The sequence below is a fragment of the Cygnus olor genome, chromosome 8, assembly GCF_009769625.2.
Source record: "Cygnus olor isolate bCygOlo1 chromosome 8, bCygOlo1.pri.v2, whole genome shotgun sequence".
In the NCBI taxonomy this organism is placed as follows: Eukaryota; Metazoa; Chordata; class Aves; order Anseriformes; family Anatidae; genus Cygnus; species Cygnus olor.
Genome location: NC_049176.1, coordinates 1,759,143 through 1,778,319, shown reverse-complemented (window position 1 = coordinate 1,778,319; position 19,177 = coordinate 1,759,143). Strand labels below are relative to the sequence as shown.

At 39.1% G+C, this 19,177-nt stretch overlaps 2 protein-coding genes across 3 annotated transcripts in view; one reads left to right on the top strand and one right to left on the bottom strand.

Annotated features, from left to right (window-relative positions):
- Positions 1–12,004, bottom strand: part of LOC121074169 (TLC domain-containing protein 4-B-like) — a 38,803-nt gene extending 26,799 nt beyond the window's left edge. Inside the window, exons 1-2 of one of the 2 annotated variants that reach the window (XM_040565889.1) lie at positions 11,780–12,004; positions 2,720–5,645 (exon numbers count right to left, since the gene is read on the bottom strand). The gene's annotated coding sequence lies outside the window, so the exon portion shown is untranslated. The remainder of the gene's footprint in view (positions 1–2,719; positions 5,646–11,779) is intronic. The other variant, XM_040565886.1, reaches the window with a different exon arrangement.
- A 27-nt stretch (positions 12,005–12,031) lies between these two features.
- The window catches only part of LOC121074165 (calponin-3), a 60,949-nt gene continuing 53,803 nt past the window's right edge, over positions 12,032–19,177 (top strand). Inside the window, exons 1-3 of the mRNA XM_040565880.1 lie at positions 12,032–12,191; positions 13,735–13,886; positions 18,752–18,874. Of these exons, the coding sequence (XP_040421814.1) occupies positions 12,047–12,191; positions 13,735–13,886; positions 18,752–18,874 (420 nt within the window). The 5' untranslated portion in view covers positions 12,032–12,046. The remainder of the gene's footprint in view (positions 12,192–13,734; positions 13,887–18,751; positions 18,875–19,177) is intronic.

The following is a 19,177-nucleotide window of genomic DNA, read 5'->3' as shown; positions in this document are numbered from 1 at the left end:
CCAAGAGACCTCAGCTGCTCCTCATAAATCTCCTCCATACCCTTCACCACCTTTGTGGCCCTCCTTTCAAGGCTCCCTAATAGTTTTATGTCATCTTTATACTGGTGGTACCCAAGGCTGCACACAGTACTCAAGGTGAGGTCGCACCAGCACTGCGCAGAGTGGGACAATCCCTTCCCTCAACCAGCTGGCAATGCCGTGCCTGATGCACCCCAGGGTATGGCTTGCCCTTTTGGCTGTCGGGGCACACTGTTACTCATATTTAACTTGCCATCAAACATAGCCCCCAGGTCCCTTTCCACAGGGCTGCTCTCCAGTCTCTGTACATATAGCCAGGGTTGCCCTGTCCTAGGTGCAGAATCTGGCACTTTTTCTTGTCGAAATTCATGCAGCTGGTGATTACCCAGTCCTCTAACTTGGCAAGATTTCTCTGCAAGTCCTCTCTACCATTAAGGGAGTCAACAGTTCCTCACAATTCAGCATCATCCACAAACTTACTTCTTAGTGTACCATTGAGCTCTGCATCCAAGTCATTTATGAACTTACCATACATTTATGAACTTACCATACAATTACTTTCAGCATTTACAGTAAGTCCTAAAAGTATGAGGCTTATTGATGTATCTTGTGCACCTAACTTTTGCATTGAAAATACAGTAGCCCAAGGGTGGGGTAAGCAATGACCAGAGTAGTAACACAGCCAATTGGTTGCTACACAGCAACCATGGTTCAGCTTTCACAGCTTATGCACCTTTTCCTCACTTCCTTGTGATGTGCAGCCATCATTCTCAAGCCGTTGTAAAGAAGAGTTGCCACCAATAAATGGTAACGGTCAAGAAGTTCCCCAGTAACAAATACAGCTTCTGGAGACAAGCTTCAGAAGGGAAGTAAGGGCAATAGGGTTGCTATGGTGAGGTGTAAAACAAAGACACAGGAACACGGGGGAAATATATATATATATATATATATATATATATATATATATATATATATATATATTCCATGTTGATAAAAGGGCAGATATGCTGAGAGAGCACAGGGGGGACATGGAGGTACTACAGTACATTTGCAGATAACAGCATAATTCTGGTGGCTTCAGTTGGATCATCTTATTTACACTGTGTAAGAGAAAACTGGGCTCTGCCTTTCATCTACACTTTAATTACAATGAAACTTCTTGGCTATATTGATAATTTTAAGCTTCATGCCAAGTAGGCCCAAATATTCCATAAATGAGGAACAAAGCTGGATGAAATGGAGTGGGTCTGCTGAGATGGGGTGGTAAAGAGAAGGCAGTCCAACGTAAGTTGAAGTCTGTAGTAACCCATCCTCAGCCAAGTTGTACACACCTGTTCCATATCCTTCTCCTTCTGTAATTGACTTTCAGGGTAGCATTTCAGACATGGTAAAAATTTCTTGTCAGATGACTGCTTGTAACTCCTACTAAAATCTGTGAGAGAGGTGACCACAAATAGAAAACTACATGGCACCCTTTTCTAAGTATGCCTGTTATTTCAGAACTGTGCTTTCTCAGAACTGAACTTACCTCTGCCAAGAAGCAAGCTTTTATGATGGTTGCTGTACTGAAAAGTGAGGTATATGTGAGAAAGCAAAATACTTCTAGAGCAGTCAAAAATATTTTGGTGGCCGCTTTGCACTTAAAACATAACTAACCTTTCTGTCTGAATTTACCAACTGTAGAAAGAATAGAATCTTAATGTTTAAAGAACAACCTGATCAGTTTATGAAACAAATTATGTAACATTGTGCTGTAGCAGCAGTGGGTTGAACTCAGTGACCTAAAAAGTGCTCAAATTTACTTCCACCTTAGAAAGTTCCTATGTCTACCTGTCAGCAGCAGGAGATATTCCCAGAAAATCAATTATACATGTAGGCAAAAATATCATGGCGAAGAAGGAACGTATGAAAGAGAAAGCACAATTTTCCTTTCACAACGTTGTGAATCAAGAGCAACTCCACTGAAGCCAACAGTTACACTGGTGTGAGTGAGAAAAGAGCCAGCTCCATTGTCTGAAAATTGCTCATGCCACCCCTGGAGTCCAATCACAGGAAGTGTAGGCAGCTAGTATTATAGCATTTAATTCAGACAACCCATGACTGAAAAGACACTGAAAAGAAAGGATCTGAATTCGGTGTTAGCCAAAATAGCTGAAAAATAGCAGGGAAGTAGTGAATGGAAAAAGAAAAAAAGAAAAACAAAAAAAAACACTGCATTTTACAAAAATCCCTTCCCCCAAAAAAAAAATTTGCATAGAAAAAATGACTGTTTCTGCATGCTTTTTGTTTGTTTGTACTTTTTTTTTTTTTTAAACACTCTGCATGCTCCCAGTTAATAGCTGTTGAGTTGTATGTTTGCCTGAAGGAAAAGTGTAATCCTCACTTTCCCACTTTTTGTATGTTGATACATACTTTGTTATACCTACTCAGACTGAGTGCTATAGAATGTGAATCTTACCTTTTCAGCACAGGTCACTATATCATACCTTGTCTCATTTTCAGGTAACAGTGCACTAAATATCTTAATTTCCCCGTGTTAGTTTACTTCCTCCAAACACACCCTCCTTTTTTCATGTCAGATCAGTTAGTTGAGCTTTCTCAGCTCCTGTCACCTCCCCATTTGAAACAGTATTTCTGACAGCAGTACTTACTCTCAGTGATCAAACAAAGGCTTGTTCTGGAAAGCTGTCTGGTCACTAACCTCTTCCCGTATCTCAGCCTCCCTTGTTCAGTTTTCTTCCAGCTTTTCTGTCTTCTCTTCTCCATTTATCTCTCATCACACGCTCTTTCATCTAGTTACACCTCACCTGCAGCATTACCCTCTCTGTTGGTGTTACTGTCCTGATTATAACCATCCAGAAGCTATTGAGGACCTGTAAAACAGCACATTGTGAGTTTATTATTCTGCATTACAAACATTACACCGATGCACCTTGTCAGCATTATGACAAAACATCAAACTGCATTAAGACAAATGTGCTGAATGTGATCTACAGAACTTTCAAGAATAACATTTTTTTTTTTTCCTTTTCCAGGTCACTCTTTTTTGCCTCTTTTTGCCTTTCCTACTTTATTTTCTTAGCACCCTTCCCTTTTATGTCACATTTTCTTCCTCCTCACAGTCATCCTTCCCGGCTTCCTTCACTGGCCACCTCACACTCCTGCATGCATTTTCTTTCCTCTGATGCGCCCATACAAAGGGCTGTATTAAAGGCAGTACTGCAGCTTTGTTAAATGTGTCCTTTGCTCTTTCATAAATAATGCTGCACCTGGGTGCATCCTTGGGATCTGCAAACTGAGGGTCTAGAAAGCATTCCATTCCCAAAGGCTTAAACCAGACAGCTCCAAGAGTAACATGACTTCTCGCTTCCCTAATGTGTGACATGGAGCACACCAAAAACAGTAGGAGGAAGCCTGAAATAATACAAGACTTCTTTATTCACATGCACGTATTTCCTTTTGCATTGTGACAGTTGAGACTCTTAACAACAAGAGCCCTGTAGAATTGGGTAGTGACTAGAATTTGGTAACGTCAGAGCAGCAGAAAGAAGACGTACTTTGTAAAGGCATACAACTGAAAAGCATTAAATTGGTGCCAAACTGTACTAAAACCAAACAAATTATTTCCCAAATATTCAATGTGCGAAGGGCCAGAAAGCAATGTCTTTTTATTCAGACTGTCAATTAAAAATTAGCATAATTTAAATAGTGAACAAAATAGCGTACATTGACTAGTTTTTTTTTGTTTTACGCGTCAGCATCTGATTTTCAGAAGCAGCACATCAGGTAACAAGACAGAATGCACACTTGGGAGTGTATCACTCATCTGTATGCTAAAGACAGCTTCCAAGCCTTGCTTAGATCAGTCTCAACTTTGGCACACGCCATAGCAGCTGCACAGCATTCAACTATGCCTCTTTCAGAATGTACCATGGTGCAGAAAAAAATGGTTTATTTAGATATTTTAATGTCAGATATATTAATTCGGAAAGGTTACGTAGTTTCCTCAGACAATATAGCTTGCTATGAATGTCTCTGTCAATTTTCAAGATTTTACAAAAATTTATCTATCACTTTTAGTAATTTTTCCCTCCTTTGCTGCTCTGTGAAAGTCTTGAGGAAACAAGGAAGGAAAATTAGTGGCACAAAGAACCAATGAAACCACCTGCACACTCACATCATATATGTCTAAATACTGTTGAAATCCATTTGAAAAATCTTGAGTAAGAAAATAAAATCGTTTTCCACACAGTTCCCAAATACAGTACTCATTAATATTTGCAGCAACTATATATTTTTCAGAGAACAACATGATTTTTACATTGTTCTCTCTTAAATACTAAAACTTTTAAATTTCATATTTTGGGGTAGATATTAAAGTGGTATAATTTATCTGCTTAGGAGCCTCAGAATGAACTATTCTTCCTTGCTAAAAGATATTATCAGTAAAATAAAGACCCTGCTTTTAGAAGTGCTAATTGTTAATACTGTAATTTATTTAAAATTTTTGTATTGGCACACTTACCAATTACTAACTTCTTACCTAGAGTTTAATTCTTAGTTTCTGTTGATATCAGCAGGTCTAGTGATTTTGCCCCTCTCTAAAGCCTTGATCTGCACATTATTTCATACAAGCCTCCACACAATTCTAGTTGTTCGAAGGAGATCACGTTCTGTCCTGTAACTTGCAAACCTATTATCTAAACAGCAGTCCTGGTAAGAAAGATTTAAAAGAGAAGAAAAACTCTTTTTACATCCATTGGGGCTAAAACACAGAACTAAAGCTTGCCTTTCAGATCAAGTGGAGAATTTTTTTAGCTATCTTTTTCACACCAACATTCGTCAATGCCAGATACATTTTTACAGACATGCAACACTCACTCTGATCGACTTACTCAAATGTCTACAAATATTAGGGAAAAAATATAAAACCCACAGATAATTAAAAATAAGTTCAGAAAAATGCAAAAATAAACCTAATCGTCTATCTAATATACATGAAAAAATGCTAAGGTGGAAGTTTCACCATAAAAATATATCATGCAAACATTATAAATGAGTTTGAAAAGTCTCTTTGCGAATTGCAATACACTGTATAAATGCAATTTTTCTGGAATTGGATATTCACTAATTACAACAGCTTGATTTCTTTCCAGCATTGCACATTTATTTTGTTGTTCATGCACATTTTGCTATAATAATTCTATTGGAACTTCTTAAAGAAATTCAGCATTTGTTCATTTGATTTGCTGAATTATGGATATTACACATCTGGAGTTCCTCTGGAGATGTCCTCTTTTTAAGTGGAAATTATGCCCCAGCAGAAACAAGAGCTTCCCCACTGAAAGCAGGAACCTTCAGATTCAAGGTATTTGGGGCAGCAGCGCTGCGCGTACGCAGACCCAGTCCTGTGGTCCATGTGCTGTGCTCTGCTATGCACAGGTTAGGTACGTTCTGGCCATACCGTGCTCCACGTGCATGCACGGAGTGTTGGGCTGGCCATCTCTGACTCACTGGATGTGCCAGACTTACCATGCAGCAAGTTCACAAGTTTCACAATTCAGCAAATCCGATGCTCACGTATACAGGCCATCTGGGCGCTGAACAAACTTATTTGCCAGGTTATCCTAGGGAAAAACATGAAACCAGGTTCCAGGGCAGGCAATGCTCTGCACCTTGCATAATTAATCTATCTTAAAAAAAAAAAAATACTTCTGCTTAAAACGGGACAGTCTTTTCACCTTTCTTTTATATTGTGCCTGTCCCAAAGAATTCCCGCGTCCCATAACAATAAAAAACAATCCAGAAAAGAACACGGTACTTCATCCCCTTGTAAGCACTGTGGAAGCTGCAGGAATACAAGCTTCTCGTGATCTGATTCTTAACCACCAAAATAAACAACGTAGGGAGAAGGTAACAAGTACAGGACCAGTAACTTTTCGTGTCATTTTGAACAAACTATTTTTTCTTTCTATGGACAGAACCTTCTAACTGAGATTGCAGCTTTCCTTGCAGTTTCTCAATTAGATGCAAATAAATATATCAACGCATATATGTGCCCTTGGTGTGACTATTTCCTGCTTAAGAACTGCTTGTACCTACAATCATACTAGCCCTCCCGATACAAAGGTCCAGTCAAAAAGACAACATAGCTTGTCTTCAAAGTATTCTAAAAAAAAAAACAACAGGAAATCACTTTTAAGATCTCTATTTGGAAATTCTATTTTTTACTTGTCTTTGGTCCAGCATTAGTAAATCAGAAGCTACCATGAAATCTCGTGTTTTCACATGCATAAATTTTTATTCTTTTCACTAATACATTCATCATCAGTCAGCAAAATACTTAATACCATAACTTAACTCTAAGCAATTGTCTCATCATCGTTTAATTCACAACAGGAACTGACCAACTCCTCATGACACCTTAACAATGCATTTAACTCACACCAGCTGATGCAAATCGTGTATTTTTTCCTAACGTTCATTTTATCAGAGAGAGAACAGTGTTGCACATTACCTGAAGTTGATGAAAAAAAGGTAAGTGAGGCAGTATCTGCCTTTAAATTGTACATGATCACCCAATTGAGGACTTTTAAAATGTAGTGCAGAAGGTGACCCATTGTGTTCTATCTGGACTGTTAGCTGTGAGACCTTTTTATTGCCAGTTTGCTGCATTTCACATTATACATATTTGTAACAAACCAGATAAAAGCAATAGAAGGAATGTCAGATTTCAATTTTTTAATATATTGTCTTGCAAGGGTTATGCGCAAATTTACACAAATTAAAATACTGACATAACTTGACCAGTCCTTGCAAACTCTACAAACAATTCAATTTATCTCCACTGAGAGTTAGTGGAGCTGTAACATTCAGCTGCCTTTAATAGGATTTGGACAAATCCCCAGACCTGGCAGTATCCCCAAAGCAATAGTCAATAAATGACATTTTAAAATATTACTGCAAAAGACACAAGGAAAAAGGGAGGAAGGGAAAAGTAAATGAAAGACAGCATAGAGCAAAACCAGAGTATATCATCAACTCCAGCATTTCACTAACTCAATGCTAGACCTTCAGAAACCTGAACAGCTCAGAAAACTGTCCTCACTTTCAACTCAGGAGCCCATCTTTACTGGAGAAGATATCACATGTTGTATCCTCATAAGGAGGGGATGGAGAGAGCAAAGAAGGGTGAGGCATTTTTCTTAAGCCTAAAAACACTAAGGGTGGAGTACTGAAACCTAGAAAAGGACCCGTGATGCCAGCAGCATCACCCCAAGTGCCTGATTTCCAGTCTGAGGGAAGAGGAATGTGCTGATAGATGAGACAAGGCTATCTCCCTTCACAAGAAGCATTTGCCCTGGCCAGTTTTCTCCTGGCAGCAGGGATCAGAGAAGGCCAAGCAAATGCTGCATGTCTCCACAGTCTCCTTCCAGATCCAGGGAAAGCTCAGGAAATCCCCGTCTTAGTGAAGCAGTGAATACGTAGAGAACATCACAACTTGACCCCCGAGTACACTGCAAAATTTCATCTTGCATTATAAGCAGATTTGAAAATATATTTTCAGGAAGATAATATCAGACTCCAAAGCTAAAAAGCCTTATTTTTACAGGCTGAGCAGCCAGAGGCACCCGGTGACCTCCAGGTTGCTCACTACTTTTAAGTTATGAAACAAGTCTCCTTCTCCTGGCTTTTGGAATAGATGAGAACATGAGTTTACATTATGTTACAGGGACTGCTCCCTAAGCATGCTACCTGGTAATTAGAGCAAATTGCAATATGTAATTTTGGTGTTGCCTACTATAAATGTTCTTGCTTCATAAAATTGCAATCAGAATGCGTCCAAACTGTTACAAAGCGTTGTGTCATCAAAGCAAGGCGGGCTGGCTCTCTGATGCAGCAAGCTGAAGCAACATCTGCCCAGTGTAGCTCATGCCTATGAGAGAAAAACGTCTTCCCTACAAATTGCTACTGATTGTAAATTCATACACTGCACTTAGACCAAGATGGATTTCTAAAAACAACCTCTTACCTCCTCCCCCACTTCCTCAGACTATATACAGAGAATTTATCATGGCCAGAAAGACAGAAACCTTTAGGCAGTTGGAGGGAAGGCTACCTTATTTCTTTGGTTGGTGTAAACTAACGACCACTTTGCTCTCCGTCACTTACGGCAGAGTTACACACCAAAGCACACCAGTGAAAATTAAGGTGGAAAGAATAGCAAGCGTAATTGGGAGAATTAATACAACCTTAATAGAGAACAAATCCCATTATTTGGGGAATTGGTTCCAGCTTTTCAGTTACTTAGGCCAAGCACTGTTCAAGTGTTTGCAAATGTTGTATCTTTGTGACTAAACAAACAAGAGCCATCTTAAATATATATCAGAAGTGCCGTTATGCTAGGAAACACGGCACTAACTGTAATGTTAACATAAATATTACAAATGTTATTGATTACAGATACAAATCAGGGCTTCTAAGACTGCATTTCTGTAATTGCAATGACAGCATCTTTTGTAAGTTCCTGACTCATGAAGAAGTAAAACGGCACTTAGCCCAAAGAAAGCAATCGAAAGTAACTGCTGCTAAAAATGACAAATTTTGCCACAGACTGGCTCTGACATATCCCAATTCTGCCATCAAGTGAGATCAGCCAACAGCTTGTACACTGATCAGCTGCCTGCTCCATCTTGTCCCCAGCTGGTCCACAATGGTCTAGTCCACTGCTTTAATTTAAAAGCCCTTTTCCTCCCAACAGCAGAGCTTTTTACAACACCTGTGATGATGTTATTGTTCTGAAGTCTTCCAGATGCAACTTGAATTTCTATTATTAAAGAATAATCATTAGAAGCCCAGTCAGAAGCCTTCTAATTAGAGGTTTCCTCTAATCAGAGAGCATAATATCACTTCTCTTTATGTTTCAAAGAACAATTGGAAGCACATAAAAAGTGTTTTCTGCAGAAATCACATTTACTTATGTAACATTTTGTTTTCCAAATCACTTCTCTTATAAAAAGATCTTGCAGAAACTAAGAAAAATAGTTAGATGCATTTAATATATAATTGGCGTTTTAACATTGTAAACAGTTCCACAGTACAATTTTTTCAGTAGCAAACACTGGCTAAGAGGTTCCTACCCTTTTCCTCACCCCTTCTCGTAACATTTTGCTAGTTCACCCCACGGTTGTGCTGACGCAGCTGTTTGTGGAAGTCCAAACAAGGCAAAATGACCTCACTTAAGAAAACAACAAGTTCAAAAAGTATGGGGTGCAAGTGTCTTGGGGTTAGCAGGAATCTCTTAAACAAGCTCTCTAATGTGAGAATTTGTAATGTAATGTAATTAAACTCTGGGAATGCTTGCATGGAGGCTTTATCCAGAATAGATAGCTTTACGTAAACTTACACCTTAAGTTATTTTGGAGTAAAAATCCTAGACTGACAAACGTGAACAAACCTCATCAAATGGATCTAGAATTTAAAAATTGTTTATCATCTAGAAAGCCAACAAAAGCAAAACATTATCTGAAAAGCACAAGTACTTAATTTTCCTATTGGTTTTTAAACTTTCATATTAATAGCTTTATGTCTACTTCTAGAATTCATAATTAGAAGAAGAAAAAAGTAATTATTCAAAGTTCCAGTTAAGAAATTGTGAATATAAGGTATAGTTTAGTTACATGGAAAGAGTTTCTTTTTTAACAGTTAAAATTAGATCACTTAAAAATTGAATGTCAGAAAGTTAGTGACTATTGGATAGCCAAAGCTGCCTACATTTTTTTTTCAAGAAAAAAATACTTTTGTTTACAGTCTATTTGCAGCCTTTCCTACTGAAGACAGAAAAAAAATGAAACTAGATAGCGAGTTTTCTTCAATTCAATTTAATACTCACCAGTGTAACTTTCAAAGGAGACATGCACCAGATGTACTAGTTTGCTTCCACAGAGAATAGTCACATATAAAAAGGACAGCAGCAGTTTTTTCTTCAGAGCATTGGCTTACAAATGGTAAATGGAAAAAATACTATACCATTTTACATTAAAAAAAAAAAAATCTTATTCAAGACTTTAAAAGTTTTCTTTTGAACAACAGTGACCAATTGCTTGGAATGAGGGTGGTTTATTTCTCCTTCAGTGAAGCAGTTCAAAGGTACTTCCTGCATAAGCCACACAGGTACCAGGGACAGCCCTTGTAATTACTGCACTGACATCACTTTCTGTCAAATGACTCTCAGGGCAAGTGCACTGCTTCCTCTCAAACAAATAGGTTCTACATTCACTGGCAGCACATGACATCTTTGTGGGCTAACTCTACTCAACTTTTAAAACAAAAAGAAATAATGAAAACACCTTGCAAAGCTTTAGGTTTGCAGGTTGCATACTGTCACTTCAGTCTTTAAGAAATTCCTTTAACCAGCCTCACCAAACTCTGAATCTTCCCTCCAGCCTTGCAATTGGCTGTGGATACTCCTTGGAAGCTATATTCCTTATTCAAGCAAAATTCCCAATGATTAGGACTTCCAGCACTTGTTCTAAGAGATTATGAGGCAAACTCACTGGTCAGCTTCGAAAGTCAGGACCTTTGCTTTGAACAGTCAGCTTGTCAGTTTCGTAGTCCAAGGAACAGGTATTTCACTGAAGAACGTTTAAGAGGGATGGATACCACCACAGACAAAATTAGTATTTACATTGCCTACAGAGCTTACTAACTTGTTTTAACACAGTAGTTTATTTTCTGAAAAAGGACTGTGGTGCTTTCTTCCTCTTCTGTAATTTAGGGGCATGTATCTCTATTGTCCCTAATTATTAGTTTTATGTAGCTAATTAAGTGGAAAGCAAAACTAATTTTTGAGATTCATGCATCATCAATGTAACTATTAATTAAAGCCTTGTTGCTTCCAAATGTCAGTAATGATTAAGTAGTGAGATATTTTTTGTGAGGCTGTCTACAAACAGGTTACTCACTTGAGTGGAAAACCTTACTATGGCAACACTTTTTAATAGTCTCTGCTTCAGACAACTGCCAATTTACATACTGCACTGACTTTAAAAAGAAGGACAAAGGATAACGTGTAGAACTGCAAGACATGAATTGGAAAAAATCACTTTACTTCAGATCCTAAGATGGCAAACGGTAGCTAGGAATTATACAATTTACTCATAAATTATACAAGAATTACTTGAATCCATGGCTGACACAAATTTTCATTAAAAATGAGAAAGAAATGTTCAGCTTCCAAGGCTGATGGGGATACAAAAACTTGCTAAGAATGAACAAGAAAAAAAAAAAATACAACAACCAGAGAAACCACAACAGACAGGTGCAGAATTCAGGCGTCTGGCCTATTGTGTTTGTGAAGTCTCCAAGAAGTTCTCGAGCTCATTGATCCCCATTGCGAGGCCAATCGCAGAGCCCTCCTCCCTGGCAGGTGGCTTAAGGGCAACGATGAACAGACACCACTGGAGCTTGCTCTTTCCTAACCATAAAGTGTGGTCTCCTACTCTCTTTTAGCAAACGCACACCTCATCTGAAATTAGTCCCAGCGGCTGCATGATCACAACCTCCTCCTTGCCAACGGCTGGCTGCTGACAGGGATGGAATGAATGCTGGTGTGGTGCTTCGCGTTTCCTACTGGAATGAAAGGCTAAAGCGTTAAAACAAATACAAACAGGACTCGTGAGAGGCGGCAGAACACTGACATGCCTGTGTTTATGCATCGTTGTACGGTATGTGAGCGGTAATTCCACGTACGCATACATACCTGGATAGGGGTCATGTCTGCGTGTTTGCAAACTCCCTCAAGACTCAGCGGAACCAAACGGGTATTTCGTAACGCATAACTTAATCACGGGGGCCACACCTCCTGCCGCACGGAGGACCAGCGGCACAGAAGCCCTCACCTCACGCCGGTGTCTGCCTGCCCTGGGGCTGTGGGGGCTGCCGTGCCGGGGCCCGCGCTCCCGCCCAGCGGGGAGCCTTGAGCCGCGCCGGCTGCCGTAGGCCGAGAGGTGCCGCCCGCGACCGCGCCATGGAGCCACCGCTTCCCCTGCTGAGCGGCACCGCTGCCATCCTGCTCCTCCTCCCCCTCCTGCTCGTCCCCTTGGCATTCCTGGCAAGGAGACGGCGTGGGCGGCGGGCGCCTCCCCTCAGCCTGCTGGTGGTGGCCGGCTCCGGTGAGTAGGGGTCGCCGCCAGCGGGTCGCGCGGCAGGGAGCCCGCGGAGGACAGCGGGAACTACAGCTCCCGGCATGCAGCGCGGAGCAAGGGCGACGGCGGGGTTCACAGGGGCGTCCCGGTGCGTGCCGGGAGTTGTAGTCGCGGCGGAGCCGTAGCCCTGGGCTTCTTACACGCTGACCGGCGAGAAATTAATGCCGGTCTTTGTGCTGTCTGACGGCGTTTTTGTAACGTCAGGTGATTTTACTCCGGCCAGGACTGGTAATGTGCTTGTTTTTCTTCAGTCCTGTCAAGTCTAGTTTGCACATATTAAAAAAAAAATAAAAAGGTTTCCCAGGTGAAATAATTCATCAGTCGGTTAAGATTCACACAACGCTCAGACCCATTATTACAGACTTCTTTGAAGTAGGAATCTCCTTCTCTTCTATGAATGCTCAGACGACTTTATTAAAATCTGTGAAAGCTTCAACAAGCCATCGCTCACGAGAAAATCCCTCCAAAAATGTTTGAAAACTGGTGCATAAAATCGTGTGGGGAGGGGGCAGATTCTTGCGCCTAGTCCAGCAGCGTCAGATCCTTGCTGGGCCGGGACACTTGGCTTCAATAGTAAAGGTCTCGCAGGAGGCTGATGAAAGCTGACAACAGGAGGCAGCAGGGATACGTCCAGCTCACTGTTCTGGTCTGCAACTTCCAGCAGCGCACAAAGCAACACATCCCATAAACGCCTGTGTACATACTGTGGGGTGCAGCCTGATGTTAGGCTGATCCAGCCCCAGGTGAGCAGACTTCATTCTACACAGCCACACCGTCTTCCCCCTCCCCACTCCACCGTTATTCATATACCCCCAGTTCTGGAAACTAAACTGACAAAAGAAAAAAAAAGAACACGCCCTTCTCTTCAGCCTACTGCCAGTTCAGCTCCCCGAACAAAGTGACCTTGCAGTTAAAAGCTCGACACCCATGCAAGGGCAGTAGGTGAGGCATTTGGCTGGGGCTGGACGGGCTGGTGCGTGGCATTCGGCTTTTGCGCTGACCTAGCTGCAGAGTGATATTGCTGCCTGCTCGTTTCCAGCTTTATGAGCTGGGACAGCGCGGTCCCCGAATCTGGTCTTCCAGGCCGTAGGCTGAACACTCGGGCGGCTCAGTGAGAGTTACACTTCCAAGGTGCAGCTCCTATTCAGTTTTATTTCGACAGCTGGACTTGGGTATGGTCTCTGAATATGGACTGCAGTATAACTCTACCCAATTATTTTTGCATGATGTACAGGACATTAAACACAAATGTCTCACTTCTACGTGGTCCTGTTTCAATCTCATTTAACTGAAGAACTTCCATCCGTATAGCTTCAGTGGGACCTGAATTGCCATTATGTTACTTAAACAGTCTCAATCATCCTTTAATTGAATCTTCTCCTTTCAGAAGAGTGTGACTGATACTATTAGTACTAAAAAAATTTAAAAGGAAAAGCGACTAATTCAACTGAAGAAATAGAAAGTTACAGAATATTTCATATACTAACAGCAGTTTATTTTATTTTTACAGGAGGGCACACAACAGAAATCCTGAGGTTACTTAGTTGTTTGTCAGAGTCATACTCGCCTAGACATTATATTTTTGCAGACTCAGATAAGATGAGTGAAGCTAAAATATGTTCTTTTGAACAAAAAAGGGCTGAAAAGTTCTCCAATTCCCAGGTAACGTGTTAAATATGCTCTTATAAGATAAATTGATCTCAACATGACATTCTAATTCAAGGCAATTTAGAAGTGATTCTTTAAAAGGTTATTTTTAAGATCAGCATGCGCTTTTGATTTTCTAGCTATTGATAATCATTTTCACTAAAGTTCAGCTAAAGTGCCATTCTGTACATACTGGATTTTATGTTGCTAAAAGTGAGCTAAATAAATGAAATTGATTTATCTTGTACTAGAGAGACCCTGAAAATGCAAAGTACTTAAAAATAGCAAATGCCATTATCGCTTCCAATTTTCACTCCTACCTTCCTTACTTTCTTTTAAAATGGTCTTTACCACTGGTTACCATGCTAATCCATTTAAAGCAATGGGAGAACATAATTGTAGCGAAAGTGACTGTAGAAAGAAGGCTATCTATTGCTCAAGAAAAGCATGCTGAAAAAAAACTCTCTTAATTCTGTAAACTAGTTAGTCACAGAAGCGTTACTTGTAGCTATAAAAAATATTTGTATAGAAATATGGTGTGGTTTTTTGTTTGGTTTTGGTGGTGGTATTTTATTTTTTACTTTGGCATTTCCCTCAGCAACATAAGTATATTTTTGAAAGAATTATTATCTAAGGTTTTATCTAAGAATAGAAATTGAAATTGATTGAAATTGTATTCCTTTTGTGTTTCTAGACTGTGTTTTACTGTGTTTTTAAAACTGAGCATTAGTTACACAAGTGTTTAAAAGTATTTAATGCGTCTTAATGTCAGTAGTTTTCCGGTTGATGACCTGAGCAAACACTGAACTCCTAAAAATAATGAAAAATCATGAATATGTCCTGAATATTTTTTTATCAAATGTTTGCTTGCTTTGAGCCAGTTGACTGTATCACTAACAGACCAGCAGTATGACTCTCTGCTGATGTAAAGTACAATCTGATGTCCAGTGGAATTAGTAGAAAGATTACGTTTTTATTTAGAAAATGGAACAAGTACAATGGAAATTAGTGTTTCAATTACAAAAATCTTATTCCTTTTGAGCAAGCTGTACAACGTGTCATAAATAACTTATTTATGTGACATTGATTTCTAATGGTGCACTTACACTATTTCTGTTGTTTTCAGCAACACTGATAGGACTGAAAACTAGGACTCAGTACTAGTGATTTTCAGAATAGACCCTTTCCTTGTAAAGCAACTGCTGCTAAGGCGAGCAACAAGCTCACTTAGGAATGAAGTTTATAACTTTGTCTACTCCACTTTCAACTCTAAAGGTGAAGGTTCCTTGCATTTCACAAATGGCTGAATCAAGTGGGGATGACTTCATTTACAATTCAGTGTGGCTGTCTCTTCTCTTGTTGTGTACCAAGGATGAGTTTAGTTAAGTGGCAGGAGGTATTTCGTAATTCAGAGAAATCTTGTTTGGTAATTGGTCATTTGCATCAAGAACCATATTCACTTATCTGAAAAATGTCCAACCCTAAGTTATTAAATTTCTTAAAAAATACATATTTCAAGTATTAAAAAACGATGTATTTTTCACTAGTTCACTTAGTTTTGCTAAGCAACTTCCCTTTCCTACTCCCAGCCAACTGCTAACACATCGTGTAGTTACATTTTCCTTGAGCATTGAAAGCCAGAGGAACGTACTTGGCTGCATCTGAGTTTGCTGTCTGGATAACAGATGCTTGCTTTACTTTGGCCATTCTTTTTCCACTGAGCAAAAATATTCAGAGTGAAATAGAAGATACATTTTGGAAAGTGAAGGTCACGTGCCTATAGCATATATTTGCCAACTTTCAGAGTATGCTTTCAACTAATGTGTGTTTTGGCACTGAGGGTGCTAGAATACATACCCATTTAAAAATCCCGTTAGTGGCTTCTTGCAGCTTTGAATAAATGAAGGGGAAAACTCTGAAAGCTTCAATCCACAATCATTACCTTCCTCTTCTTGTCAAGGAAGTATGTTTTACCAGAACTAAGGACTGGACAGAAGACAGATTAGAATAATGATCTAAGAGAAAATCAATGTATTTCTGTAGCAAATTACTGTGTAAAAAACACAAATATAACCAATTTATCTTTCTGATATGTGGTTTAGCCCAGATCTAAAAGCTGCAGTATTCAGGCAGAAGGAAAAGAAGCTAAAAGCAACATCTTGCTTACAAGAAACAAAATGCTGCACACCTACCCACTAAGTCTTCTGGAAAATAAAATCCAAAAAGCCTCCTAAGAGAAGTCCCTGGTCATGCTATCACTTTTATTATCTCTGGCTCCCAACCTGTAACAACAGTAATTCTACTTGGTTGCCTCCACAGCTGATAGCCAGGTTATCTTCTGCGCTCAGCACAGAGAACCTGCTTCAGCTCCTGCTGACTTAGTCTAGCAGCAGAAAGACAATTTACATATGTTGACTGGATAACACACATTCTTCAAGGGATCTTGTACCCCCATTCACCATGTCTAAGAGGACAAGCCAGATTAACTTGCCTTTACATAATGCTCATTTGACCACGTTCTTTTCCGTTATGTTTCATGAAAGTTATCATGCTAGGAAATCCTGTTCGTCAGCATGAAAAAGGACTGCATAAACCCAGTTTCTTTGGAAAAACTGCAGTATATTCAGTTGAGGATACTATAACAAGTCACAGCAATGACAGTTTTCCATGATGCATGCATGCAACTTTTCCCTGCATGCTTGCAAAACTACGCTATTAAATAGGTAAGGACTACATCACCGGTTTTTAAAATTGCAGTACCCTGTCAACATCATAGAATTGCCAGTTTGGAACATTTGTCTTCAAATAATGAAAAGGTTTCTGATTCTGCTACAGCAGTAAGAAAAATAAATGCAACAGTATGAGACCACAGAAGTTAGGGACGAGTTTGTCTGTTTCTGATATCAGACATATTATGCAGTTTTCCAACAAAAGATTCAGGAGGTGCCTTTGTCCAGACTACTAACAGTACTCCATTAGATGAGAGGCTGGAAAAACACCTGGCAGTGGCTTTTAAACAAACAGAATCCTATTTTGTTCCCCAGCTAAATATTCAAGGGTTGATTGATACATGGGCTGAAGTTCTAACATACGATACAGACGTCAGTGTGCAAAGTTTCAAGCATGTATTGTGAAGAACATAGTTTATATAGAACATAGATAAAACCAGTTTGATCTTTACTTCAATTCTACAACTAAATTTCTACTTCGATACTATTTGGGGTCCCTTTTTTTTTTTTTTTTTTTTTTTTTAACAATGGAGAAAATTACATACAGTTCTTTGGCAAGAACTTTATTATTTAGTACCATTCTTGCAGTGAAGGGAACATCCGAATACTTCTGCTAAAACTTGATCTGCCTAAAACTACCTTGTCAAAACATATTTCTTACAGGATGGCATACTATGAAAGAGTCTAAACTCCACTTACAGCATTTCTTTTTATCACCTGATCTCTTCCAAAGCTTTAAGAAATAGTGATAACCAGAATCCTGTTAAATGGGGAGCAGGAGACACATTTGTTTTTCCATATTTTGTTATCAGACTAATGCAATCAGTTTCAACACCTTCAAATAAAATATAAAACAGCCAGTTTGTAACATCTGTTAATGCCTTATAGTATTACAACAATTAAAGAACCTTATTGCAATGAAACAAGATAATTTCAGTCAAGAAAATTAACTTAATAGTCTGCATTTGTAAGGGTTCTTTTTGTTTGTTTTAATTCTTCCCACTTCACATAAAAAAGACCTCAGTTACACCTATTCAAGACTGATTCCTAGTTTGTATTTAATGTGCAACTATTGATAACATCATCTTTCCTAGTCACAAATCACCAGGGCTAAATTGTGTCAGTCAGACATGGTGTAATTGAAGTAAATGGGGAATTTTCAGTATGTATAATGATATTTAGAGTCCCTCACTCCCAATATGAATTCTGCCAGAATGTTAGTGATCTGGTGTCCCACGTGAAGTTAGTGACTACTGTCCAGATCTAAACAATATGTTAACATCACTGGACAGTACAGTGTACTTAATGTATTTGTTTTTCATCTCAACAATGACAAATTGAGTTGGCATCAGGACTGCCCTCGGCTGTAGCAATAATTCTTAGGTGTGGTTCCTCTATGTCAAAGACATCGGGGGAGAGTGCACGAAGCCTGATTACTGTTGGCGGCATACAGTGTTCTGAGACAAACAGAAAACATCCATATTTTGTTAATTTGATACCTTTTCAACACATTGGATGATCTCTAATTTTGCCTAAGTAAAAAACAATGAACAGTATTTTTTAAAACTTATTATGTTCTGTCCTGTTTTAAAATGCAAATATTTTGCATTTTGAGTATGTCTTGCATATTCTTCTGAATATTCATCGAGTACTCGCTTAAAGGAGAGTGATATTTGCTATTACATTTTAATAGCATGCACTGGACATTAATTGAGAAATGTCGTTACATTTTCTGCAGTGTAAATCCACAATGAATTTAAGCAGGCAATAAAAAGAAGAGTCACCTTGTTTGGACTAGTTTATGAAACCTAGAAATGTGTCTCGGTGACCACTAGGAGGGGCACTAAGTTAACATACAGCAGACGAAGTTGCTCCAGCTGAGTTGTTTTTAAATTTAGGAATGTTTTAAAGTAATATTGGAAACGATTTAAAAAATAGATATATAATTCTAGTATTTCGTTTAACCTCATTCTAAAGAGTGCTAAGCATGATAGTGAATAAGGCATCTAAGAAAAGATTTCATACCCAAATATTTCCAACCTAGATTTAAAAAAAAAAAAAGTTGGCACAGATAGGTCTAATAACTCTATAGAAGGAACAACAACATTCTTAGAAAAAATAACAATTCAGCTTTATCATGCTCTCTTACAGTTCACCCTTGATCGCATTCCCAGAAGCCGCGAGGTTAGACAATCTTGGACCTCCTCCGTGGTAACAACCCTGTACTCCATACTTTATTCCTTTCCTTTGACCTACAAACTGAAACCAGATTTGGTAGGTAAAGTAAATTTTAAAGTATTGAGAATTTGCTAATCTTCATTGTAGAAGCATTTGGAATATTGAGACATTGCAGACTGTATCACATATGTGTGCTTAGTTTTACAGTTCACAGGACATACATTTTTGAATGTTAAAAGCTGAAAGAGATACTGTAGCAATACACCAAGAAACAGAATGGTTTCATGCAAGTGAATTAGACCAGCAAAACTAGTGTCCTTCCTCAAAGTTTTCAGGTAACATTAGGAAGTGAATGCCAGTAGAGCTACCACAAACAGGTTTGCAGGTTCTTGATAATAT